This window comes from Neodiprion fabricii, chromosome 6 (assembly GCF_021155785.1).
Source record: "Neodiprion fabricii isolate iyNeoFabr1 chromosome 6, iyNeoFabr1.1, whole genome shotgun sequence".
NCBI lineage: Eukaryota > Metazoa > Arthropoda > Insecta > Hymenoptera > Diprionidae > Neodiprion > Neodiprion fabricii.
In genome coordinates, this window is record NC_060244.1 from 24254708 (window position 1) to 24281487 (window position 26780).

Consider the following 26780-nt stretch of genomic DNA (forward strand, 5'->3'; position numbering starts at 1 on the left):
ATCACTCTTTACAACGCCCATTCAACGTCGTCATATCATTTTCCTCAGTCATTTTACAATAGATATACCCTCTGCCACCAGAAAAATAGAATTCTTAAAACTTAAGCTTAGCTCGTACATCTATCATACGATCTAAGTGTGTAACACAGGGAAGAGTGCCCGGTACCAAGTGAAATATACAACAGAATAAAATTGTAACTAATTAACATCGATGGGTAGTCACAATTCACAAAGGTCTTTAAATAAAAACTTCATATACACACGAACGTTGAAAGTAATTTTAGTAATTTGCAATAACACGAGAGACTTATTATTCATAGTTGACAACTTTATGCAGAATATCATTCGCATATATTTACAGTGAAGTTTTGCCGTGCGATAGGTGAAGAATTATATTCGGTTGTTAACACTGGTATCAAGTGCTCTCTTTCCCTATAATCTGAGACATGAATGTCCTTTAACAACAATAACTGATTATCGAGCGTTTGAAATAATTAATTTGAATTCGATATATATATACATGTTCATATATATCAAAAATATCCTTAGTAAAATAGAGAATTTATATGTATAATGTATCTATATAATTTGCATTGTATTACACTTTGTTACATAATAATTAGTAGCTTTCACGCAGGTAATTGCTGCAACATTTTAGTGTAACGGTTCTTCAAACCTTTTCTCAATTTACTTCTCATTTTCTAATTCACAAGAAACTAGGATGCAGAGTGTCGGATAACAGATAAAACTTGAAGAACTTGATCTTTTTCTAAACTAATATACCATACACCAAGTTACATTTCAATCAATTACAAGGGTTCGACATTTTTCATTAATTTTCCAATTTGATTTGAAACAGTGCCATTAATAATAATGTCAAAACATATCAACATTGTAAAGCATATAGATACTTAATTACTAATGCTTCAAATCATCCATGTACAGATATAGCAAACATATTTTGGCATTTTGGTCAAACGATTCGAACTTTACATTTTACATCGAATATAAAGTAGATTAAAAAATATTACACAGCCATTTGTTCAATTTCACCACTAGCATAAATGTTTATTATTGCAAATAACTTTTAACAATGTCTCAAGCATAAGTATCTGTAGTAAAGAGAAGAATAAAAAAAGAAGCTTGTCATACCAATGCGTGTACAAATTGTTAGCATTTCTCGTCAATGCAGGAAAGAAAATGACTGTAATATCTGTAAGATGATTTTACATATTAGAAACATGTTATAAATATAATAAATTAAAGTTCGTATCTTGTGACACAAAGCAGTATTGTTTCGTAACAATATTTACATCATTATGCATCAACAAAGAATGGGCATGTGAATTTTATACCATACTCCAAGTGTATAAACGCACCTAATCCTAATGACGCAAAAACAAAAAGCTCTTGCCGTTCACAACGAGATCCGACACTCTCTCCTTACGCACTTAGCTTTTATTGTACAGTTGAGCTATCACTCAGTAGACAGGCTTTGGTGCCCATGCACAGATACATTTCATTATTCGACTACAGTTTTCGAGGATTAAGTATAGTAACAGTAAACCGTAAAGAAAAAAATCTCAAGAAATGACGTCCAAGGTAACTGCACGGAAAACAAGTCTATTAATATATGGTAATTACAGTGCCAAGAACACTTTTAATTTTTATACAAAAAGAACGTGAAAAATCGCTTCTGAATGGTGGCATATGCTATTTATTGCCGTGCAGCATGGGTTTCAAAGACTGTACTCATTGTAGTTTACCACTTTTAATAAAACTAAGGAATCTTATGCGAATTATGATTGTTATTATTTATTAATTATGTACATTATAATTATGTTGTAATAAATAAGCTCAACGCATGTCCTAGAATTCAATTAACTATTTAGACTTAATTTCGTTTATAATTACAGATTACTATTATGCTCCTTGCTGGAGATGCATTCATTTTTTATGTGTATAATAATTAAAAGGTAAAAGGCTAATCATCATTCTTCTAAATCTAAAAGTATAGATAATACATAATGAGTGCTAGATGTCAAGGATCCACCAGAGTGAATTTCTGTTTCAGCAGTACTGTTACAGAAATCATGGGGCATGTTCAACCATTTCGTGCACCTTTTAGATAGTCATCAGCAGATGCAACGCTGAATCTACGATTGGTAAAAAAGATAAAATTATGTTACAGTATAACAATGAATAAGTCGCATGGCGAACGTACTGCAACTCAATCAGTAATGCAATCATCTCAATGACATCCAACACTCCTTTTCTACATCCGCAGCCTAAATTATATGTGTAAAAAAAATTATTTAGGTAGCGCTGATATGGTTCTGTTTAGGTAATAACTAATATTTATCTACCATTATAAGTCAGTTTTTAGCGTACTAGGTCAATAACAACTAATATGTTCTCACATTGTTTAGGCACTTTTCTTAGTGAACATTGATATATTCAGTGGTGTTAGGTCTGCTGTTATGTTAGGATAAGTTATCAGATTATTCATATTTTTTTTAGTATCGTCTCTCCACCTATACAACCACTCAAGATTTTGATTGATTTCAAATGTTAAAATTCACTTTTAGAATATTTAATTAATGTTTCTTTCGCAAATACATTAGATTTTCCACATATTGCAATTAAAGATGAAAAAATTAATTGCACACATTCTCTGCTCTTGAAATATTTTGAAAATGGGAGAATATTATAATTAGGATAGCAATGCCTATCTGTACATTGGATAGGTTCTACAAATATTTGATTTCGCAGAAATCAACAACTCAACATAAGAGCAAAAAAAACTATAGTCTGTTTTCAGTATCCGAAATCAAGGTATTTTAATCATTGGTAATTCTGAGATTTCAAAATCCTAATCCGAATTCGAAACATGCCTAATCAGTCCCTGTTATGCATCGTCAGAAGTTAGGCATTGATCAGAACTTGGTGAAAATAGAGAAGCGCCCTGTTAGACTAATTCTCATCATACGAGGAAAACTGTACTTAAAAAAAAAAATGTACAATTAAAAACCGCAATACCCGCGCTTTAATATATAATGATGAAACATATTAAAGACACAATGATTGTATACGTCGATAAAGAAAATGTTCAATACTCTTACTAATAAATAATGTGTGTGTATGTGTGTGTATAAAAAACAATTCAATGACCGCAAGAAAATAAAACTTGCCTAGTATTTTTTGTAGTATTGTATAATGTAACAAGAAAAATCCTCATGTTTCCTTTTTTTCACTACAACGTAAAATTGTCATGATATGGTTCTTGATGCATAACGTGGTCCAATAGAAGGTGCAAATCACTAAAAAGTTTATATTATTCTTTCATTTATCCGTAGGTCTAGTAATTGTTTGGGGTATCACGGTTAGAGATTTCGGAATTTTTGGCATTATTGGAATCGGATTCGGGGGTTTTGTAGTGACTTGAATTGATTTTGGTAAATTCAAGTTACTCAACAGGTTCTGTGTTGGGTTATTCTCGTTCGTCAATGATCGAACATCACATATTAATGGTTCAAAATCACTTCTGCTCTGTCTGTTTAGCATTTCTTGCTGCATTCGCAAATGTTTTTGAAATTGTGTTTGCGCGGCTATTTGTGCCTTTTGATATTGTGTTGGTGGTCTACTAGGTAGGCTTGATGGAGAAACAGCGCCACCACTATTGCCTGTCAAGTTAATATTCGACATTTGTTTTTCATTAAGCATTTGCTTTTGTCTCTTCAACTGCTGTAATTTTTTAAATTCTGGTTCACTCAACTGGAATACTTTACCACCTGACATGACTGGCATTCGGTTGTCTTTACGCTTTGAGCTATTTGCATTACTCGTACTAGTCGAGGGTAAATTCAAACGATGCAGATTTGGTGGGGGTTTTTTTATAATTGATACACCCGAATTAAACTTCAATATCCGCGGTGGACTTGTCTTCGTTGAATTAGAAAATGAGTTAGCCACATTCGAGTTCATTGATGTATTTGTCAGAAAAGAACTGGTACTTGGCATGGAAAGTCTATCTCTCTCCATCACGAAACCACCGCTCAATCTCCGCGGACTAGCGAACTCCGATGAAATCGGTTCCATGATAGGTTCGTCAACTTTCTCTGGTCCCTCATAAGATATCAGCCGGTTCTGTACTGAAGTAGAATAGTTGATGGCGTTTCTAGATGCATTTGGGGCTAATACTAGGTCTCCAGATCTGTAATACTTCTCCAAAAGTATTAAATGTCTGAGAAACGAGCTCTGGTTCCCGTACGGCCTTTGTAGTTCTTGCCATAGCAGTTTAGTATCTCTATCATACTGTATCATTGTTGCGCACTTTTCCCATCCCTGCGGCGTGACCTCACGCACACTGTTAAACTCAACATTTGCATGCAAATTCATTTCCTCCTCGCCAGGGAAGAGCGTGCGTACACTGATGGAGGGATTAGCCCCAAGTCTTTGAACAACAGGAGTAATATCACTGTTTGTTCTAGCTCTTTTCGGTAGTCTTGTTAAGGTTACTTCCTTATCCATAGCCAATATTTCAACAAGATCGTTAGCATCGCCAGAAGAAACCGTGGGGCTGTTACTGTAAGTCTGCATATCATGCGATTTCCGTTTCTTCAAATTTTCTATTGAATCTTCGACATTCAAAATTTGGATGTCATGACAGGCGGTACTATCTTGATCACGGTTTTTCTCATTTGTTGAATTTTGGTTGCCAAAAGCATGGTTATTTGTCTCAAAATTCATTCCTTCATTTTTGTTTGGCTCTGGAGTCGACTTTTCCGATGCGGAATTGTGGGTGCTGTCAAGGGACTTAGAGCTACCACCCTTACCTTGTCCACATTTTGACTTTTTTCGTTTATCTTTGTCTTTGGTAGGTTGACCTTGGGAAGACAAATCTTCTTCTTCGTTTTCGAGTACTTCAATATCGTGGTAATGCAAAATCCTGTAAGTTATAAAAATAAAATTTGTATCAACGGATTACTAACAGTTACAATATAACACATAAATTTATCAAGCAGACCAAATCAAAATCTCTCACTTTCCTGACTCTAGATATTTCTACGATAAAAAAAGGTTCTTGTAAGCGTAAATTGGAAATGATTAAAAAATTACTCACCGCTTTCTGTAACTCTTAAAGAACGATTTGTGGTTCGCGTTCATGTTCTCAATGTCTTTGTACTTGAGCTGTAGCTGAGTAAAATACCTACAGAGTTTACAAACAAAGGTACCAGTTGAAAGTGGCACTGGTATTCCTTGATGTCTGAGGCGCTCATTCAACTCATCGGTTTCAGCAGCAACCAGTTGATGAGTATGGTTTCTGGCAAGACGACGCTTGCAAAGTGCACAAGTTAGGAACCTTTCAATCTTTGAATAGTGATTCACGCAAAAGGACATTGACGTATGCTGACTTGACTCCCAATCTATATCCACCTATATTAACACAGAATATACATTACACAGAGCCTCTATAGTTGAAAAATAAAACCAAGTATAAACTTAGAAGAACGCGAAATGCCTAATATTGCTTTATCGGAATGACGAATCGAACACAAATACATCAAATTAAGATTTCAATTATATCACAGTTTAATTATTTAAAGGCTTAGAAGCCACTTTTTTTGGAAAATAACATTTTTACCAAGTGAATACTAGAGAAGTTCCACTGAGTTGGCAAAGGCGGCTAACTGAATATTTAATAAATGTACTGATTGACTAAGAGTAGCCACTAATATGGTGAAGAACTAATTAAAACAGTTCATAATATTAATAATGTTTGCCTCGTTTTGGAGCCCAGCTTTGATTTTAAGCAGCCAGCGTCGCTTCACATGATGCCTAGCTGGTTCCCTGCACTCTCTTGCAGAACACTTGGACACCATCAATTGCCGATGTTGTCTTTCAGGTTTGGCTTGCATGTTTGTAGGGCTGGTATTTGCCTTGATTTATTGAAAAAACGAACTTGTAATCTGATGTTTACCATGTCAATATAGTATCTTACCCACTTGTAAGACAAAAAGTTAAAAGGTTCTCATGTTATAGATCACCGAACTGTCTGAAGATATAATTTGTCAATAGTTAATCATTAATATCCACATGCGGAAATTATTGTTACCTTTCGATCTACATGACGATAGCAAGCATCGCAAAGACAGGAATCTTTCGTAAGATACCTATCAATATTCAATATCTTTTTGCGTCGCTCATCAGATTTCATTTGTGCCAAGTGCATAGGTGTATCTAATAAACCAAACTTTCCAAAACAGTAGCAACACACATCTGCGCACAAACGACCTGGATGTATTGAAAACGATGATGATTTCTCTGGGATGACAAGTGATTGCCGATCTTTTGAAGGTGGTTCTTCTGGATCTTCATCTAAAATTACCGAAACATCAATTACAAAATAAAGCACATACTCTTCGTAATCAAACCTAATGTGTTGAGAATATTTCTTTGCAGTCAATAACGATGAAATTTTAATTTGAAGATGATTGGTAATTGAATGAGAAGAGATCAATTTTTTACGTTTGAAGCAATTACTTCTCGTGTTTTTGTTTGATTTAATGTTAAATTTGTACTCAGAAAATGTAATATAACATGATTCAAAATGCATGCTTGTTATATAATCAATCTTTTTGAACTTCATATAATTAAATGATCGTATTTGAGTAGAAATGTTAGATAAAAGATTGCTGTACTAATTTCCTTACTATTAAAAGCTTTTTCGATTCATTCTTAGTATTACCTTCATATATATTTAACGAGTTTAAACAGGAAATGTGTGTTACAGCATTTTTCACAATCTACTGCGCATACAGCATTCCTTTCCAGTGTTAAACTTTTGATTAAATGATGAATGATTTGTAAATTTGTGAGATTTGCATAAGCACGAGAGAAAGAGGTGTGATTATGTAGTTATTAGAAAATGCCCACAACCAAGATTACCGCAAGAATGTCTGTGATTAGTAGAGAACTTGCGGTTCGCACCGGAGCTGCTGTCGCCTAAGCCGCTGGTTCCAAGCTGAAAAAGTTTTTTTCTGTCAATCTAAATCGTAGTTTAAAATCATTGTTCAGCTATATCAGGTATGATTGGGCTCTACTAGTAAATAGAATCATGACATAAATTGCCAAAAATTTACCGTGTTAAAACTGGTTCTAATTTCAGAATCTAAATTATAAATTTAGCATAAACTCAACTTATTACATTTATCCTGTAAAATTGTCCCCAAAAATTCAACAAAAAATGAAATATCACGTTGTACTAATCAGTTAATTGCCCGCAAGATGTAATAAGTAAACCATTTGGTATTAATGACTATAGGCTATTGATTACATGTTCAGGAATTAATTCACGTTGTAACAAAATTATTTATGGCTACACAGATTACATACGTGATAGATCAGGTATATAAAATAAAAGAATTCTTTAGTAAATAACTCGACTTGAACCAACCAATAAAAGTGTTGAGAAATTGATGGATTGAAAAACCTCTTACCTCCTTTTGAATGGTGTAAAACTCTGGCGAGTCTCCATCTCCATCGCTTCGGCCTTGTTTTAAAACCATTTTCAGTGGGGATCGTGATCGCTTCTTGTCTTTTTCTTTCTGTACCCTAATAACGGTTTTTAAGGTCCCTGTGTATTGTTCCTTTTTAGCTTTCTGATGACTCAAACGTTCTGCTGCCTTTTCCAGTGACTCCAAACCAAGTAGTCGTAAAATAGATTCTTTTTTCACTTTATCTTCAGGTGTTTCTAATATCTTAGGTGTTGCTGCAACACTACTCGATGATTCGCTGGACGTAGAACTTTCATCCAAATCTTTCTGCAATGTCTCGGGTGTCTTCGACGTGTTTTCAACAATCTTTTTGTCATTTTCCGAATTTGCTTCTGAATTTCTGGATGAATTTCCTTCAATTACGTCTGGTAGTGCTGGAATATTTCCTGATCTTTTCTTGATGAGTTCGACGTTTTCCATTTCCAGTTTAACCATCTCCAAATCAGTCTCCGAATGACTTCGATCATTATCATTTTTTCGAACTTTACCAGAGCTAAATATGTTTTTATAGCTACCTTCAGAAAACCCTCTGAAATTTCCACCCTCTTTATAAGATTTCTCATATTTTTCCGTTAGTGACTGAGTATTTTCATTTATTTTTGCAACTTCATTATCCAAAAGAGTTTCTTCTTTATTCTGCTGATCTGATTTCTTGTTTTCTCGTTTACTTCGTTTTGGTTTCTGAACATTCTGATTCTGTTGCTGCTCATCTTTACGCTTTTTCAACTCCCGACCACGCCGGGTTCGAATAAGAGACCCTTGCACTGCTTCATTTTCAACTGGGTATGGTTCATCGGACTCTGATCTGTCTAACTCGCCGATAGCAGTCACACCATCAGAATTACTCTGTTTGTTTAATGTTAATTCTTGACAACTATCATTTTTATGCATCCCTAGTTCTTTTACGATTTCTGCATTGTCAACATCTTCAGCATTTTTTACAAGTTCCAATATACTGACCATTGGTTTAGATTGCTCAAACACTTTTGCATTCTGAACAGTCTCCTGGGATTTTCGAGTTGATTCCACCTTCTTTTGTCTATCCCGCGCCCTTAAAACACGTTTGTTCTCCTCGATTAAGCATGATTGCTCTTCAGCAGTGATTGGCTTATCGATGTTGTCAAGTCTTGAATCTTTTTTCATAGTGCCCTCACCATTGGACGTATCGACATGTGACGTCTCATTCGACTCATGTGGCGTTTTTTCTTGGCTGTTCGTTCGCTTTTCTGATGATGTTTCACCTGAAACAGTCGAAGATCGATCGTTTTCAATGCTTCTATCGAATTGCTCTATAATTTCTGGGTTCTTGAGAAGATTTTTCTGTCGCTTCAAATCATCGTGGCTAATTGTCGTCTTTTCTCCGCTGTTTGACTTTTGTTCTACATTTAAATTTTGTGATTCCACGGTTTCTTTAACACGCGAAAACTGAGAGATATCTTGAGATGGTATATTTGATGACTTTTCTCTATTTTCATGTGACAATTTTAATGCTACAGACAAATTTGGACTATTCAGTATTTTATCCTGACCGTTTGACGTCGAAGGATGATCACAGACTGTATCTTGATTTTCAACAGCAACCTCGTCATTTTCACACCGTTCAGCATCATTGACTGATTCCTCAGAGTTTAAAATCTCTTGTGAAGGGATAGCATCGGTTCGGGATGTTTCCTTAGAAGCTAGAACCTCGCTGATTTCTGGTATCATTGTCAAAATATCGGAATCTGTAAAAGAAGACTCCAGCACTTCTAAAAACCTATTTGTTTCCAATTCGGAATCCACACTGTCATTAATATTGTCAGAAGACTTATTACAATTTTCCGAATCTTTAATTGTAAAATGATCCTCAGCCTTCTTTTTATCTGTCTCACTTGACGGTCGGTGTGATGAGCTGGTAATCTTCTTATTTTCAGATTCGCTTTCAGCCACTAATCTTTCCACTTCCCTAGAAATACTTTCCAATGTTTCCGATTCTTCAGATTGTATCGTAGTAGATAAACAAACACTTTCCATAGTATTATCTTGGCCTGTTACTGGTGTTTCAATATTCTTTGATATGCCTAATGATTGAGCTCCTGTTCCAAATGACTTCAAAGCAGAATTTACATTCCTCGATTCTGTTACTGGTTCAATTTCTAGGATACTTGATTCTGTATTTTTATGAACTTCTTTCAATTCTTGTTTAAAAATTTCATAATTCAATGTGTGGCGGGGAGTATCTTTGTTACTCGCCTGTGAGCTACTAGCATCGATGGATAAATTTTTCTTAATTTGTGCAGATATTTGATCAGCACTTTCTGGCTTCTCGAAAAGCATAGACGATCTTTTACCTTGCTTCTCAACAGTCATACTGATTTCTGGCAAAGACTGAATTTCGTTTGACTGACTCTTACTACATTCAACTGATTGTTTAGTAGTAGCCGATAAATTTTCACTATTTACATCAGATGTTCTGGTGTTAGTCAACATTTTCATAATATCCACTCCTGCAGCTTGATCTTCGCCTTTGTATGATTGGTCCTCATTAACACCTTCCACGGGCACCTCTGTAGACTTTCCAGAGATCTCATTACTTTTAGTAGATACCAAATGAGGGCCAGAATTTCCACTATGGAGATCCTTTTGCCCTGAAAAGTCCTCACAGGCATTTCCACTATTCGTGATATTTTCTAATTTACAGACTCCGACTAAACCACTGGCGGTAGCTACATTGCCATTGTCACTGCAATTTTTTTGTCTCTCCTGTGACTGTGTGTCAGCAATTTCCATGTCACCCATTACCATTTTCTCAATCTCTTTAGCGGTATCTGCAACTTTGGGTACCGAATTTTCTGAATTTTCAGATTTAATTTCGCTCTTGGAAACATTTGGAGCATTTACGTCTTCATCATTCTCCTCTAAGTTCTTTTTCTGCAATTCGGTGCTCAAGGGTGCAACGATCTCTTCAGTCTTTGACATTTCAAAATTCTTACTCAAAACGAGACTTTTTTCAGGACCAAAAATTTTACTTTCAATTGATTTTGCAATATTTAATTTTATATTTTCTATCATTTGATCAATGTGCGATCCAACTGTTTTCTTCATTTCGATATTCAAACTACTCCGGCGACTCTTTGGTTTATCCAAGATATTTACCAGAGTATTTTCTTTACGTGTTTGTTCTATAGTGGTACTTTTTATCAACTCGTCGTGTGTACCGGTATTGTTCATTACGACTTTTGTTTCGTCAGCTTTAGCGTCACTACTTGATTTACTATCCAAACTTGTAGCTGTAGAATCTATAGTCTTAGCTTTTGTTTTAGAGCGCAATGTTGGTCCAACTTCAGACATTCTTTCTCCTCGCTCTCCATTGTTGTTATTATTATTGTTCCCTATCCCAGTTGCATTGTTTTCGACATCATCATTGTTTTTCGGGATTTCAGCTTTAGTTGAATCCATCATGCCTTGTGCACTATCTAAATTTGACTCGTAAAAAAATTGGTCACTTTCAGTTATGTCCCCCGATGAATCACCGGGACAAGTATCAGATCCAGTTTGATCTCCAGATTCCAATTTGTTTTGTTTATTACCCTCCAATTCTAGGGACGTAACAAATTCAGTAGATCCACGCAATTTACCGTTTCGAAGGCTTCTCTGTACCAATGTGCGATTATATCTCGTTCTTGGTAATGTACTTTTCACACAGTCTGAACTATTTTGGCTCATATCTTTTAAAATTTGGCTCGGCTTTAGTGTCTCTGCGTCAGACTCTTTACTACTTTCATTTGCTGCGATTTTCAGTTCCTCCATATCTGGCTCTTTCTTGATCTCACTTTCGTATAATAATCTTTCAGGCCTTTCTGATATTTTTCTTCCTTTCTTTGTCTTTTTTGCCGATCCTTGTGTTTCTTCTACGACTGATCTGACAACAGTTGTGGAAATAACCTCGTCAATTGTAAGATCAACCAAATTTTTATTGTCAAGTATAGCTTTATTACTTTTTGTATCTATTATGCTAGGACTCCTAGTATTGTTTTGGATATCTCTTTCTTTACTGGTATTTCTTTTGAGTCTAAGCATTTTCGAAGAGCTTGCAGTATCTTCAACAGCCTTTGTACTATTGTCTTTTTCCTTATTGGATCTCTTAACAGGCCCTACTTTGGAAACTTTACTATATTTATTTTCACTTTCCAAACTTGTACTATCTTCCGTCTGCTCTGCTTCAAGATCTTGAAGTTTCTTATAAGTGATTTTAATTTTTCTCCCAGTCTTCGGACTATTTCTTGAGCTTATTGCACCCGAGTTAGTACTGTCGGTCTCCTTTCCTGTGACTTCAATGATACTATTATCGACTTCTGTGCTTTTGATAGGGTGTTTAATTTTTTTTGACTTCAGACTATTTCTGAATGTGCTGACTGTTGTGTTTACAGATTTAACACTGTTATTATTTCCCTTAGCACCAGTTTTAGTGATACCGTTATCGTTATCAGGATCTTCAGTGTTATTTTCAAGATTTTTCACGTCTGTAAGATTTTTTTTCGTTCTTCTACCTTTGACGGCCCTGATCGTCTCCACGTTAGTTTTTCTTAAAGCTCTGATCGGTACTTTTTTAGTGATTTTAACCTTAATAAGGTTGCTTTTCGTGGCTTGAAGTTTTGACTTGTGCCGTAAATTTTTTATAGCTTTCTTACGCGGCAAGTTTGCGTTTATTTTCACAGGGAGTTGACTATCAGTAGCTACAGCCTCTAAAATATCCTGTGCAATTTGCTGTTGTCTCGTGTTTGTTTGAGCTTTGCCTTTCTTACTTTTCTGCTCGACTGATGGTGATGTACAATCATTATTCACCTTCTGTTTGGACTTTGAAGGCGCTAGGGGTCTCTTCTCCCTGGATGCCATCTCACTTCCACCCACATTGGGCTCCTGAAATCCCGTTCATATCCAATGTTAATACTAAAGAGGCTTGCCTTGACAACTGGGAAATTAATGTCACTGGCTCTTGGTCAGCTAGGCTTTCTAAGTTAGTCTTATAATTGATTTATATTTCTAAGAATACATCCCTTTAAAAAATTCTATGCTATGTATTATGGTCCGTTTGTTCATTTTTTTTTTTCGATTATGTTTTTTACCGTTGCTTAGAGTGGACAATAGTTGGTTTAGAATTCTCAGTCGCCTTGAGTTACCTTCGAGTACAAAGGTACATGAGCGAAAGCGAAGCTCCAGACGTTATTTCTTTAAGCACGAAGAAGTTTACCCACAGATCTCGAATTTTCGTATCAAACTTGCACATGTTTTAAATCAGATCTCCCTGGTGTTAACGTTAACTCACATCTGCACATACCAGCAATAAAACAATACAGCTATTTTATAACCCACAAAATAATTGTGATTTGGTATGAATTTGAAAAGTTTATTACATCCAAAGAACTAATTATAAAAATAATGAGTACCTAGAGTTGCTAGAAAATAAATTTGAAATATTTTGATCTGAACAAACATTACATGTCTACTAGACTCATTTTGAGATCAATAACATGTACGATATTTGGAACTGATAAATTCATCCTAAATAATTGTCTGAAATAGAATACGAGATGGGAGAAAAAAAAAAAACTGAAGACATTTACAAAAGTTGAGGGGGGAAAAACGAGCCATATTCGTGCTAATAGAATGGAGACTAGTTGCCATGTGATACTTTCTACAGCCATGCACAAGGTAGACTACGAAAATGCGGAATGAACGGAGACTTTACGAACAGGCAATAAAAATTATAACAATAAAACATCTGAATGTACAAAAATTCTACAAGTAACCTGCATTGTTACGCTAGCAATATTCGAAACAGTAAGGGAAAATTATTGTTCAGGGGTTAATTGATGCGGCCCTGGCGTCAGAAAAATTACGTGACAAACTTTGCATTTACACGGATACATCGTGAACCTCTTCTCAGCCAGGGAAATGCCGATGATATTTTTACCGATATCTCCGGTTAGGCAGCTCGAACGGTGTGAATTTTTGTCTCAAAACTAAGCGAGGAAGGCATATTAACTTCTGAGATTGAAAATTGAACAGTGACTTGACGATAATTGTGAAAATCTCGGAAAAAATGTTTGCGAAAAAATTATCATGGATAAACAAAAGGTCGGCACTGACTTGATACTTGTACGACTTATTACAAGAGTTTGAAACCACCGGAGTGGGAATTTTCGTACTCAATAGAATAAGGATAACGATAACTCACCTCTGGGGCCAAAAATTGTCCCGAAAGTGCGTCGTTTTTTCGGCAAAATGGAAAATATTACACTCGAGAAAAACACGATCCCGTTTCAGGGTGTCTGTACGCTGTCCTACTGCTTTCACGCTAACACCATCTGACGACAAGATGATTAAGTCTCCTAAGTCATATACTACATTTGCGCTAACTTTGCCTGCTTTATTTAACAATATTAAAGCTAATAACGACGCTTACACGATATGTTGTTATACCGTGCTAATTTATTCACGATAGGAACTTACTAACGGATCCGCCAATTTTACAAAAAACACTCCCGACGCTTCGATTTACGGTAGAATTTCAGGAACGAACAGGAGACGCGCCCATACACATTAATGGCGGCCACCGACCCTTATTTACCGAAGTTAAAATGGCTGCCCTTAGAATTTTCGCAAGACCCTGCTTTTCACATATTTTTTCAAAGACCTTGGCTAGCAATCTAACGAAAAATACACTTTACAACAACTGCAAGGTACTTGACTAACTTTTCGTGTTTTAATTTTGACTCTCGGGACGTGGTATCGTTCCTCTGAATATTCTAAAATTCCGTTTCCACGTAGCTCGTGGGAAGGGCCTGACGACGAACCTTTATCTTCTACTACTTGTGTCATTTTACGAAATTTTCATCACTTTTTCATTATTATCATATTAATATATATTTCCATCATAAGTAACCGTGCTTTACGCTTTTAGCAATATAGTATAACCTCAAAATAATCTTTGATTGGCAATGAATCAGCTTCTGATCTTTCTAAATGTCGATATTTTTTCATTTCTAAAAAAGCACAACACGGTTTGTCCTTGTGTCTGAGGATACTTTGAGACTTTGAATACCGCTGTCTTTTTTTCTTTGCCATTCTGTACGCCTTGTATTCAGTTAATTTGGTTTCCAAACAGTACTCCTGCCTTCATCGTTGCTCTTTTTAAATAGATTTGTATAAACGTCATAATATTAATAAGCAAAAAGTAACTAAAGAAAGGAAAAAAACTAATTGATCCTTTGCGAACTAAAATATCTAGAAACAAAATTAAGTGATTCATTTTTCTTTAATGAGCATCGATTGAAATTTGATGTACTTTTGTTCATGACGTACGGAAAAATTTTACTTAAATCATTTTACAGATTCAAGAAAGGTATAGCTCTTTCAAAAGCTCTCCACAGGTAGGGGATCCGTCTCAGTACACAGATTTTGAAATTTCAAAAGATCCGCAGGAATGGCTATATGTGGAACGACTCCTGACGCCAAAAACTGTACCGCCTGCTCCGACATCTACAGCCAAGCAGTATCCATCAGGCTGGGCGCCTCAATCTGGTCAGAAGAAATCACATTTCCATAATTAAATTCTGCAATTTTATGATATAATTACTACTCACGACATGTTTACCGGGAATCAAATTCGAAAGAATTAATTTATAAACTTGAAATACATAAATACTAATTCATTTTCTACATTTGTTCAAATGCTACTGTTAAAGCAATTCGCCAATATTGTACAATAAAAATCATACAGTCTTTTTAACTTCATTTTTCCACAGAGGATGCTCTGAAGCTACCATATTTCGTTAGCAGAACCAGGAACTATTTACAACCAGTTTACCTTCATCGATCGTTTCGAGGTATGCGCAGAATAACAATCCTTCGTAAAATTGAAGGAGATATATGGCTCCTCGAAGCTGAGCTGAAAAAACACTTGGAAGAAACCACTGGAAAATCAATTGGTACCCAAATTCACGAAGTTGCAGGCATATTAAAATTTAAAGGGGACCAAGTCATCCACATTAAAGAATGGTTGACTACAAAAGGCCTTTAAAATTAAATAGTTAGGTAATAGATGTACACAATCTGTTGTATATTTAATCAGCTGAATAAACACTATTATTGTTATTGATAATTACATGATGCCTATTTTGGATTTAACTACTTATGGCTTTAGTAGTGTTTCACGTTATTTTTGTAGACCAATGTTTTTTTAGTATCTTCAAAAACAAAGTCAAACATGACGGGGAAATGTCAGATGAGTTTTGCAGCCATAAAAGTACTAAAGTAAAGGGCAATAATCAAAATTCATATTATTGTGCAAATATTACAGTTAGTATTTATTTCTATTAATAACAAATGAAATAGAGCATACGAATTCTTTAAATTACAAATAAAACGAGGTTGTCAATTGTTATTTGTCAACAGTAAAATTTTATGACGTATAAAATTATATTGCTTGAGGGATTCAACAATTGCCCATATTTCAAAGTAATCACATAGCAGTAAACTGGAATATGCACGTAAATAATTTTCAAGCTGGGATGTTAATAGACATATAGTACTGTAGAGGAATCGTGGAGGTTTTACATCGAAAATCTTGTAGCTGCAATTTATTTTTATTCATTCTTTATTATTTGTTTCGTGTAAAGTAGTATTTTTCGGAGCTTTATTTGAAGATTTTTCCCTGGTTAAACTTGCGCCCCTGTTTGTCAGTACCAGTCCAACTGAAGTACTGCTTCACCAGCGCTTTAGTTTCATCCTTGTTTGGGTCCAGTTTTTCCCATTTATACGATTCGTAATCTATCTGCCAATCTGGGCTTAGCTACAGTAAAACAAATTGTATGGAAAATTAATTTACTGTAGAAACATTCAACATTATATAAGCCACTTGGCGATTAATATAAAATCCAATATATCCCCCAGAGGATGCTAAATAAGTGACCATGGCTCACAATATCCACAACCAAATGTTTTCGACATGGTAAAGAAAGTTCAATTTGTAAGAAATTCATATATACACTCACCGTAAATGCCAAATCCTGTCCACGCCATACCCAAATTCCACTGATTGTGCTGTTGTTGTCTTCTCCAAAAAGACAAACACTGGCAAAAGCAGCTTTCCGCATTTTGTCAAGTCGTTGATACATGCCACCAATGAGATTGCAAGACATGAACACCTGGACAATGTAAGATTAACGAATACAATCTTAAATATGATTATATTTTAACCGTAGGTAATTCATAATATCTCCAAAAATATTCTTGCTACATGAAAAACTGAATGAAATTCAAATCCCGGCAGAGAATTCAGTATAACGAGTTTACCTTTGTCAACTCTTCAGGGTATTTGTATTCTCCAAACCAGATGCTGTAATGTTCAGGATCAAATTCTTTCCAGAAGAAAGGAATGGAGACAGTCTCCTCTTCATTGGAGTAACAACGCTTGAAACTATCCATATCAAAAGTACCTTTAGGCATTGTGTCAAATGGATCCTTAGATTTGGGTTCAGCAGCTGCTATTTCATCAGCTAAATCTACATCTGCCTCGCGAGGTTCTTTAGGTTCCTTTTTCTGTTCCTTTCGTTTTTCCTTCTTTTCTTTCTTTGCAGATGACTAAAAATTCATAATATTTGAAAGCTGTTCAGTAATAGATCGGTATATGACAAACTGAAGATCAACGGTTATTTAATACCTTAACTGCTAATTATTGATGATAAAATACTTCGAAATTACTACTAGCTGCTGGCTAAAGCCACAAGTTCATAGTACCATGCAACATATTTTGGAATAAGGTAGTATTTTATAAATAAATGGTATTTCACATGAACAATACTGTATATCTATATTTTTTGCTCACTTTTTCTTGAACGTCAGCAAACTTCTTGGGATCATATTCAAGAGTTTTGTCAGCCAGTTTAAAAGCACCGATTACATTGATGGACTCTGGCTGATATATAACAGTTTGGAACCATCTGTTCACATTTTGATACGGCTTGCGTAAACTCGGTTCCAAAATATACTGATATAAATGCAGTAGAGTTGTAGCAACACTAATATCTGCCAAAGTAAGTCGTTCCCCAACCAAGTACGTCCTTGTTAATAGATGTGAATTCAAAGCTGTCAAAGCTTTCTTAACATCGTCCTTGGCATGTTCTATAGTCTGAAAGATTAATTACGAAAATTGCAAAATCCTTGCTAATATGTTCTCTGATACACCCAGTACATGTACAAAGTTTAAAACACTGGATAGTTTTGTTATTATTTAATTTTTTTTTTTTTTTTTTTTTTTGAGATAAGAGAAGTAAAACGTTAAACGTATTATGCAAGCTGAAGAACACATGAAAACATTGATTGCAATAGTAAGGTAGCTAATTATTTGTTTCAATGTCAGCAATATTGGTACGCAAATGTATAAAAGAATGACAGATGCGTTTGAATATTCAGCATAGATTCATCTGCCTTCTCGTGTTACGAAACTTGAATTTAAAACATTCAGGCTCGTCTTTGAACAAAGGCGATGTGATAAATGTCAAACTAATGCTATGATCGGATTTCTCATGTTTATGCAGTTTTGCAGAACAAGTTTAGCCAAATCAAAACTGTAATAAAATATCATGAACATTGAATTCTTTGTAAAATAAGAAATTTTTGTTTTACAGTGGACAAGAATTTCATACCTGTTTGTTGTATTGCATGAGGCCTAATAATGGGAAAACCCAAGCACAGCTGGCAGGAAGGATCTCCGAATCGGCAAATCCAAACCATTGCACAATTTCTGCTCTCTCAATGTCAGTTTTGCCTCTCAGCTGCTCATTGGCAACTAGAAACACAAAAATAGCACAAACTTTTGGCAAAGAGATAAGCAAAAACAATAAATGATAGAAATTAAAGCCAGTTGTTTCGGAAATTGTACGTCATAAAACGTGAAAATTTCATACCTATCTGTCACCCAAAGTATATGTATAACTCAGCATCGAGCTCACAATACTGATGTGAAATTGAAGCAGAAGACTAATATTTAAATAAATATCACGTATTGAAATTAATTAAGAGGTAGAATGCATACAACGTATAATATGTTATTCTTGAATTGTAAAAATTAATTAAAAGGAAAAAAAAAACAGCAACGAATGAAAACAATAAAGAGAAAAAATATTTTTAGCTGAGGGTAAAAATGTTGATTATGCATACCATAGTAAGCAATTGCATTGCTTTCCGTGATATATTTGCCATCAGCAGTCTCGAAAGCTGGAACCTTCAACAAACATTCGGCGTTATTAAAAACACGTCGGCAGTAAAATATGCGTGACATAAAGCGGTGTCAGCATACCACGGCGATAAGACTTAAGACAGAATCCATCGATGACTGATGATATTTCAGTGATAGACGTATAAAAAAAATGTGTACAAAATAGAAATTAATCTCACCTTTCCAAGAGGAAATTTTTTCAGGAAGGCATCGCTCTTATTGGTTTCGCCGAAAATGAAATCTTCGGCAATTTTAACCTTAGCACCGGAATATTGGGCTGCGATCAGCGCCTTGTAGGCCCTGAAGTTCTCTGGGTACGTGTACAGGGTCTAAAAAAATTTACACGCCATATAAATGTATGATGTTTAATTGTCATTTTGCACGCATTCACGTGACCGATTCGTCGAACAAGACGGTGATGTTTTACGAAGAATATTTCGCGTAAAAACACTTACTCCGGACGCCATTGTGCCGAGCTACAGGAAGAGGAAGTCTAGAGATCGAAAGCCGGCTCATGACGAAGCGCCTGCGCGCCTTTCTCCTCTTCACAGCTGTTCTTTTTTTTCACTATTTCTCGAATTGTCACCCGGCGACGGGAAATATCACAAATCTCAATGGGTGTACGTACACATTTCTCTGCAATAAAACATGTATAACTAGGTCGAACCAAAATTAGACGAAATTAGTTTGATACAAAGTATGAATGTGATCGATTTTTTTTATTCTTACAATTTCTTTATTATACGAATTATAAATTATTAAATATATTTTACATTACAGGCATCTGAAGTTCCTCGTGACTGCTAAAAATAAGACCATCTCGTTCCACCATATCATTTTAAACCGTTTTGTGACATTATAGAATAAAGTAAATTCTATGCAAGAAAAAAAAAAAAACATTCATTTTGAGTAACGATTTTTAATTGGGTTACTACCTCACTGTTGAAAATTGGAACTTTATAAGAACATTAGGTATCAGATTAATTTTTTTACGAATTAGGTAGACATAATAGTTTACATACTATTTATCAATGAGTCTGATTTCTGATTATCAATTAAGCTTGCCCAATCTGGGACTCTGTTTGACATGAGGTAATTTTCTTTCGTCAAACAACGTAATGGCAAGTCTGCAATACCAAATATAGCACCACCAAGCCATGCTGTGTAATTAGCTTTGCTTGGTGCCTTATGAAACTTGACTGTACTTATTTTTAATTTCTCAGAATATAAGTTACTCTTCAGTAATGTCAAAAGTTCAGATTTCAAACGTGGCAAAAATCCTTTTGCCATTGTCGTTCCTCCAATCAGCAGAATATTTTCAGCAAGCGGATGTCTCATGTCTACAGGGCACTGCAATGAACAATAAAATACAGAATAATTGGTAAGCGGTTACATTTTTGGAAAGAAATCTAATAAAATTAATCAATCTAATATTCACATTATTAGTACATAATGGTTACCTTCACTATAGCATCTAGTATCATGGTTGGTACACTCAAATTGTCATTGTCTCGCTCCCACAATAATTCAAAAGCTTTTTCACGTACTGATCCGGGTACAGTTATAGTTTTGACTCCAGGATATTTAACTGATGGAGGTGCAATTGGTAGTTCATCAGTTTGCAATTTGAGAGACCGCTCTATTGTGGTAACAAAGCAGGTTCTAACTTTGATATCTTCAATTGTTTTCTCAACGTCACTGCCGTCGTTAGGCAGGATGGTTTTCAATTCTTTCTTTATGCACCTGTAAGCAACAGATACTAATATTGAATACGATGCTCATCGTTTAAGCAGATTAGAAAAACCTGAAATATTCAATTTACTCATGGACCGCGTGTCCTGCCAGTGGCAAGGCCTGCCATGCCTTGAGAACTGGTACACCTTCGTAAATCGGAATCAACGTTGCTTCTTTATATCCAACGTCTAATACCAATGCTGTCGAAACTCCCAAAGTACTAACAGCAACCAAGTGAGAAGGTGCAAGCATCAAGGAACCAATTTCAAAGTGTCGGAAAAATACTTTAGCCAAAGTATCTCGAAATTCTGTCGGAGTCAATACAGACTCAACAATAATTACTTTTATATCTTTGGGACTGACAACAACGTACCTATAAATTGAAACAAATTGCATCAGTACCGGTCCCATCGAGATTTTTTTTTTTGAATTTGTCCAATCATATAATTTGTAAATGGCGTATAATGATTTAAAAATTACCTGAAGAAGAGTAAGTGAATGAATTCGACTAGAAGCTGATACAAGTCCTGTGAATCCTCGTAAGAGAATACCTTCCTTATTTTCCCAGATTCTGGACATTTCACTTCAGTTTTTATTATGCCGCGAGGTACCGACTCTCCAGCATATCCATATCTGGTGATGTAATGAATCTAAGTATCGTCTCAAGCTTGGTAAGAATTCACTAATTAATGATTACTTATCTCTTGTACACTCACTTAGTATATGCGCTTCCAATGTCAAAAACAACGGTTTGCTTGTCCGAAATTAACCTGATGCCCTCGTATAACGACATTTTATGCTTTTTTCTTAGGTCAAAAGTAATCTGATTATGACCTGAAGCAAATTTTTTCAGATCTGTATTCCATTAGAGGTTAAAAATCATAGGTTAAGCAGAACTGTCATTGTAAGCACCACCTGAGAGCATAGACTAACTACAGATAGACTGCGCAGTTTTAGGCTAGATTTTCACGGGCAACGAAATGCCGCGGCAGCCAGCAGCGCGAAGCTGCCGTTAACTTTTGAGGTAAAGATTACCAAGCAGTTACCACGACATTACTTATAATGTATTTAAGTATACGGCAATTCTCGAAATTGACCACAAGTACGACAAAACACGGTTGTAGAATCGGTGAACGATACGACACGTGTATTCGCCAAGAGAAACCTCTGTATTCGCTATTAAATTTGATGACCTGATTCAACACCACGAGGCTCGTCGCGCACTCCAGTGGCAGCCTGCTAAACTATATTTCGTGGCCGCATATTTGCTTAAACAACAGTCTATACTGGAGAAGTTGACCTTACATATACATTGCTTTATGCCCAACACGAAAAGTGGAAAATTTTGCCAGATACTGTGTTTTCCGAGTGCACAGGGTAATTGTTTTGAACCAAAATGCCCAGAAAAAATAGCAAAGGTCGTGGCTGGAATAACCATCAACCACAGCAAAGACGAGATAACTCCGAAAGAAGACAATACTACGGTAAGTATTCCTTTTTTACAAATTGTTCTTTATACAACATGGAATCATACTAACTAAGAAGAGGTTAATTTTGCTTGAAACGAGTGCGTAAGTTTTGAATATATTTAAATATAATTTAGTATACTCTAGGGGTAAAAAAGCACGATTTTTTGAGCACACGTCAGTACCTCACTGCTCTTATCATAGATTAATGGTTCACTTATGATTGTATGCAACCTCTGTAACACACACCGACACATCAGGATTTCTTTGAACAAGTTAGGGATACATAAGTCAGTTTTCATTAACCGTTTTGTCCTCCTTAGGTCACGATGACAGAACGTTATACTCTGATCGTGACTCCGCGCCAAGGGTATCGTTTAAAACGTCAAGGATTGGCAAAGGAGGTCGAGGCGAAAGGCACAATAGGGACAGACAAAGAGACTTAGAAGCTGGACTGAGACGACACTTGGACGATGATGCCGAGATGTCTAATGAAGTCAGGCAAAACCGCAGCCGGTCTGGCGTGGCGTGGAGGGGCAATGCAAGGGGCATGGGGCAAGTTTATACTTCCAGTGCACTAAATGGTTTATATTGTTATAAGTAGAAGTGTCATTTAAAATATTTGCGTTAAATTTCAGTCGGCCTAGAACAAGAAGGAATAGTCCCGTGCCTCCCAGAGGAGTCGATGATCACAGATATAGGAATTTACAGGCAGCTCCAGCCAATTGTTACAAAGTTCATATCTCAAATACCTCTACATTCAACAAAGAATATTTGCTTGACGTTCTAACTTCTTATTTAACACCTGACACATTTATTCCAATTATGGTAAGCACGCTACATAAATAGACTAGTCCTTATTCAGGGTGCTGATGAATATTTTCAGGGCGGCCCCCCAAATCGACTCCAAATAATTCAAAAACAATAATATATTTAGCATTGTTTTGAGGATATTTTTTTTCTTTTTCATAGCTTCATTTTTCAATTATTTTCAATGCATTTCAACTCAAAAATTATAAAAACCGCAACTTAGGGAACGTACCCATACTACGTGACCCATTTAAGGGGGGGAGCGGAGTCTTTAAAATACTACAATCAGTCACAGGAGGGGGGGAGTGGCTCAGCTTTTTGTCACGTAGTCGATTTTACTGAGAGAAATCTCGTATTTTTTAGACCTGTATTTGAATACAGCGCGCAGTGTTTAGTGCTTTTTAAACTCACAGTTGGTGGCGCTGACGCACATATGCCGAGACGTCAGCCAATTGTAAACAGACACTGTTTGTCAGACAGTTTGTATTTCAGTGAAGTTAATACTACCTGAAAAATAAAGGGGGGGATGGGGGGTCTTGGCATATACTACGAGAAGTCACCGAAGGGGGGGAGGGGTCGAAAAATCTAAAAAAATAGGTCACGTAGTATGGGTACGTTCCCTTAGGATTAATATATCTAAAACGCGATTTTCAAAAAGAAAGATTCTCCAACAGAAGTTAATTATATATTTATTATACTTGAATTATACCCCGTTTGATTCAGATGTTACGTTCAGCATACCACTTCTCTCTATTTTTCTTACTCGCTAACTCTCCCATAGTTCTTATATGAATCTCATGGTCTCTGTCCTGTCCTCTTATCTCTACCTAGTCTCACGGTATTCACTATCGCGCTTACTCATCAAATTCTATTCCGTTCCTTCAGCATCTTCACACCTTTTCTGCACCCGTACGTTTCAAGTCTCTAGCGACACTCCTATTCTAACTCTCAACAACGTCACATCTAGACTTCTTACATAGCTTCATACAGCACACTTCGTTTTTACCGCCATCTGAGCTTCCTCGAAATAAATATATAAGTAATATCTCAAACAAACCCTACGTTATTCAATCTTCATACTGATTTCTGGTTGACATAGTATGTAAAAGTGAAGCCAACCGGTTTATTCCTACCGCTCAGGAGTAAACTCCATTAACGGACGTAACACAGATTTTTCTTATGACAATTACTGGAAAATAAAGATAAAGTGTAAAATGAACACAAAATTTAATGTTGTTATTATGGCAAAACGAAACCCATGTGGAACAGCATGAGGAGGTGAGATAAAAATTTGAAAAACTTAGAGGATTGTTTTTGAATTATTTGTAGCCAATTTGGGAGGCAGCCTGGAAAAAATTCATCAATACTCTAAACAAGGTCTACCCTACTGCATACTTATTATTTGTATAATATATGCATCGCCTTGCTTGCAATTCTTTGTAGATGATTACATCTTGTGTATTATATTATTACTAATTTTTTCGAAAATGTCTGACACTACTTTCTATTGTTATCAGGCAATACTGAACTTTAATAACTGTGATTTTGTATGTATCAGTACAAATTTGAAGGTGATGATGTCACCTTCTACGTAGACGAATTTACAATTGCAAATAAACTGCTGAAAGCCGACCGTCAAATCCTAGCCAATAATGGATCCAAATTGACTATCAAAGTGAGGCCTTATTTTCCACCAGCCAAAGTTGACCAGCAATTCAAAGATAGAATTAAAATTGCTGTTGTAAAACGATATGTTGCAGCAAGTGCCCTTGATTTATCACAGTTTCACAGAGACAAAGGTGAGTAACTTTAAAACTTATGAAATTATTCCAGAGTACCTCAGGAATATTTCTAGGGTAATATGATTTATCTAGCTAAATGGAAATGTTGCATGAAATTCTTATTGTTTCTAATAAATTGATAACATTATTAGCATCAATTCTAATTCCTTTCTCTATGACTCAAACAGATCTGTATCAGGATATGTTTTGCGCACTGTTTCAACCCAAAATATTGATGGCAGTGATAGATGTAATAAGTGAGCACACTCCAAACTTGGAAGCACTAAACTTGGATGGCAATAAATTGCAAAATATTGACAGACTTGGTACTCAACTGCACACAAAATTACCGAATCTGTCGATATTACACCTTAGCAATAATCGAGTGAGTACTTTGCAAATCGTTAATGTATATGATGGCGATAAATAACTTTGTAGATATCTTAGCACTCGACTGAATCTTAGTTCGTAAGGAAAAAGAATTTACATCAATTTTCAGTATATTTACTTCTCATACAGATTCGAGATTTGAAAGCAATCGATGGACTGAAGCAATTAAAGCTGAAAGAACTTCGATTGTTAGGTAATCCCTTATGTGACAAATACAAACAGTGGCCAGAGGGATTTATCAGGTAACTTCTTCAACAATTTTAGCTTTAATAACTTGCAAGCAATACTATTCAGTTTGTGATATTTGACACCGTTAGATATTCATAGTGTTTTATTTTATCTGTTTCTGTATTAACATTGGCTGCTCCTGGTTTTTGTCTTCGACTACTAAAGCGATATTCGGAAACGATTTCCAAAACTCCTAAAATTGGTAAGTCCTAAATATGGTTTCAAGACTACGAATTATTTTTTGAGTTTTTGTAACGTTTATTATGAAATTGTTGATGATACAAAAAAAAATAATAATTTTTATAAATAGGATGACATGAACCTTCCACCTCCAATTGGATTTGAGATAGCAGCAGATGAAGATGCATCAAAACTGCCAGTATCTCAACGAGTATTTTCAATAACTAATGAAACTCGTCAAGTGGCTGATGCATTCCTTCATCAATATTTCCTCATTTTCGATAGCAATAACCGTCAACCGCTGCTCAATGCATATGATGAACAAGCATCATTTAGTTTAACTATTGCGTGTAAACACGACAATTTAAACAGGTACTTACGTAAGCAATCAGCATTATAATATTCTTAAGTGAGACCTGCTATTTTCCTGTGATTAATCAATTATTAATTTATCAATGCCAACAGGTTCAAAGAGTACCTGCCACACAACAGAAATTTATTCAGAGTGAACGATCAGGAAAGAAGACTAAAATTATTGAAGCAAGGCAGATTAACTATTGTTTCGTTTTTATCGGAGATCCCAAAAACAAAGCATTGTTTCAACAGCTTTTCCATGGACATTAGTCTTTGCTCGGTAAAATATAATACAAAATGCGTATTTTTTAATTTCAGAATGCTCAAAACACCTAAACAAATTAACTCATAGTAATGAAGTGTCGTTATGTATTTATTTTTCAATTAAAATCGCACGGATAATTCTTTAAAAAACTGATTCCTTTGTTGTGTACCAGGATGTCAACCACCGTTAATTTAACGATAAATTTCACACGTTGCAGGAAGTGGCGATGATAGTCATGATAACTGGGGTTTTCCAAGAAGTGGAAACTGATAAAAAACCACTACGTTATTTCAGCCGAAGCTTGCTCATAGTTCCCCAGGGATCGGGGTTTTGTATTCGCAATGAACAATTGCATATAAACGAGCCGACAGATGAACAAAAAAAGCAGGCTCTAACAGAGATTTCTGCTGACAATAGTAATGCAAAAATAACAGAATCCAGTGAACCAGTAGTAGCTCAACAAGATCTGCATCTGCAAATGGCTATGGCTCTTAGCCAACAGTCTGGTATGAACCTGGAATGGAGTAGGGAGTGCCTAACCAAAGTGCAATGGAACTTTGACATGGCTCTCGCAGCGTTTAAGAAGTTTCATGAATTGGGACAAGTTCCTCCGCAAGCATTTGAGAAATAAATTTGCAACATTCGGTTCAATGAGACAGCTTAGTTTAACTTATATTAATGAAAATCTTATTCCATTCAAATCATACTTGTATATACAATCCGTACGTATTTCAATAAATATACGTTTTCTATGAC

General features: G+C 35.5%; 5 protein-coding genes across 10 annotated transcripts; 2 read left to right on the plus strand and 3 right to left on the minus strand.

The window, feature by feature from the left end:
- Positions 1-474: 474 nt before the first annotated feature.
- Positions 475-14150, minus strand: LOC124184719 (protein PF14_0175). Of its 5 annotated transcripts, none has more exons than XM_046574748.1 (8): positions 13774-13899; positions 9086-12455; positions 7500-8797; positions 6949-7024; positions 6116-6378; positions 5784-5939; positions 5123-5436; positions 475-4948 (listed from the first exon to the last, which is right to left on the minus strand). In XM_046574748.1, the coding sequence occupies exons 2-8, from the start codon at positions 12429-12431 to the stop codon at positions 3343-3345; spliced, it is 7059 nt and encodes a 2352-aa protein (XP_046430704.1). In that variant the 5' UTR covers positions 12432-12455; positions 13774-13899; the 3' UTR covers positions 475-3342. The 5 variants fall into 5 exon arrangements, with proteins under 5 accessions (XP_046430704.1, XP_046430700.1, XP_046430702.1 ...); XM_046574744.1 differs by adding an exon at positions 12716-12863 and having other exon boundaries at positions 7500-12455; positions 13774-13877; XM_046574746.1 differs by lacking the exon at positions 13774-13899 and adding an exon at positions 14049-14150 and having other exon boundaries at positions 7500-12455.
- LOC124184729 (probable 39S ribosomal protein L49, mitochondrial) lies at positions 13513-15702 on the plus strand. 2 transcript variants are annotated; one of them, XM_046574771.1, is made up of 3 exons: positions 13513-13673; positions 14930-15119; positions 15344-15702. In XM_046574771.1, the coding sequence occupies exons 1-3, from the start codon at positions 13659-13661 to the stop codon at positions 15616-15618; spliced, it is 480 nt and encodes a 159-aa protein (XP_046430727.1). In that variant the 5' UTR covers positions 13513-13658; the 3' UTR covers positions 15619-15702. The 2 variants fall into 2 exon arrangements, with proteins under 2 accessions (XP_046430727.1, XP_046430726.1); XM_046574770.1 differs by lacking the exon at positions 13513-13673 and adding an exon at positions 14147-14278.
- Positions 15703-16176: 474 nt separating this feature from the next.
- LOC124184726 (elongation factor 1-gamma) lies at positions 16177-19430 on the minus strand. Its single transcript, XM_046574767.1, has 8 exons — positions 19272-19430; positions 18996-19145; positions 18759-18822; positions 18245-18387; positions 17425-17727; positions 16893-17180; positions 16592-16744; positions 16177-16389 (listed from the first exon to the last, which is right to left on the minus strand). The coding sequence occupies exons 1-8, from the start codon at positions 19281-19283 to the stop codon at positions 16234-16236; spliced, it is 1269 nt and encodes a 422-aa protein (XP_046430723.1). The 5' UTR covers positions 19284-19430; the 3' UTR covers positions 16177-16233.
- A 90-nt stretch (positions 19431-19520) lies between these two features.
- Positions 19521-21688, minus strand: LOC124184727 (actin-related protein 10). The gene is made up of 5 exons (XM_046574768.1): positions 21267-21688; positions 21031-21183; positions 20639-20923; positions 20277-20559; positions 19521-20166 (listed from the first exon to the last, which is right to left on the minus strand). The coding sequence occupies exons 1-5, from the start codon at positions 21341-21343 to the stop codon at positions 19831-19833; spliced, it is 1134 nt and encodes a 377-aa protein (XP_046430724.1). The 5' UTR covers positions 21344-21688; the 3' UTR covers positions 19521-19830.
- A 173-nt stretch (positions 21689-21861) lies between these two features.
- On the plus strand, positions 21862-26779 carry LOC124184722 (nuclear RNA export factor 1-like). The gene is made up of 10 exons (XM_046574756.1): positions 21862-22034; positions 22340-22571; positions 22655-22844; positions 24385-24625; positions 24796-24992; positions 25127-25239; positions 25391-25427; positions 25536-25777; positions 25871-26039; positions 26242-26779. The coding sequence occupies exons 1-10, from the start codon at positions 21947-21949 to the stop codon at positions 26653-26655; spliced, it is 1923 nt and encodes a 640-aa protein (XP_046430712.1). The 5' UTR covers positions 21862-21946; the 3' UTR covers positions 26656-26779.
- The last annotated feature ends 1 nt before the right edge of the window (position 26780 follows it).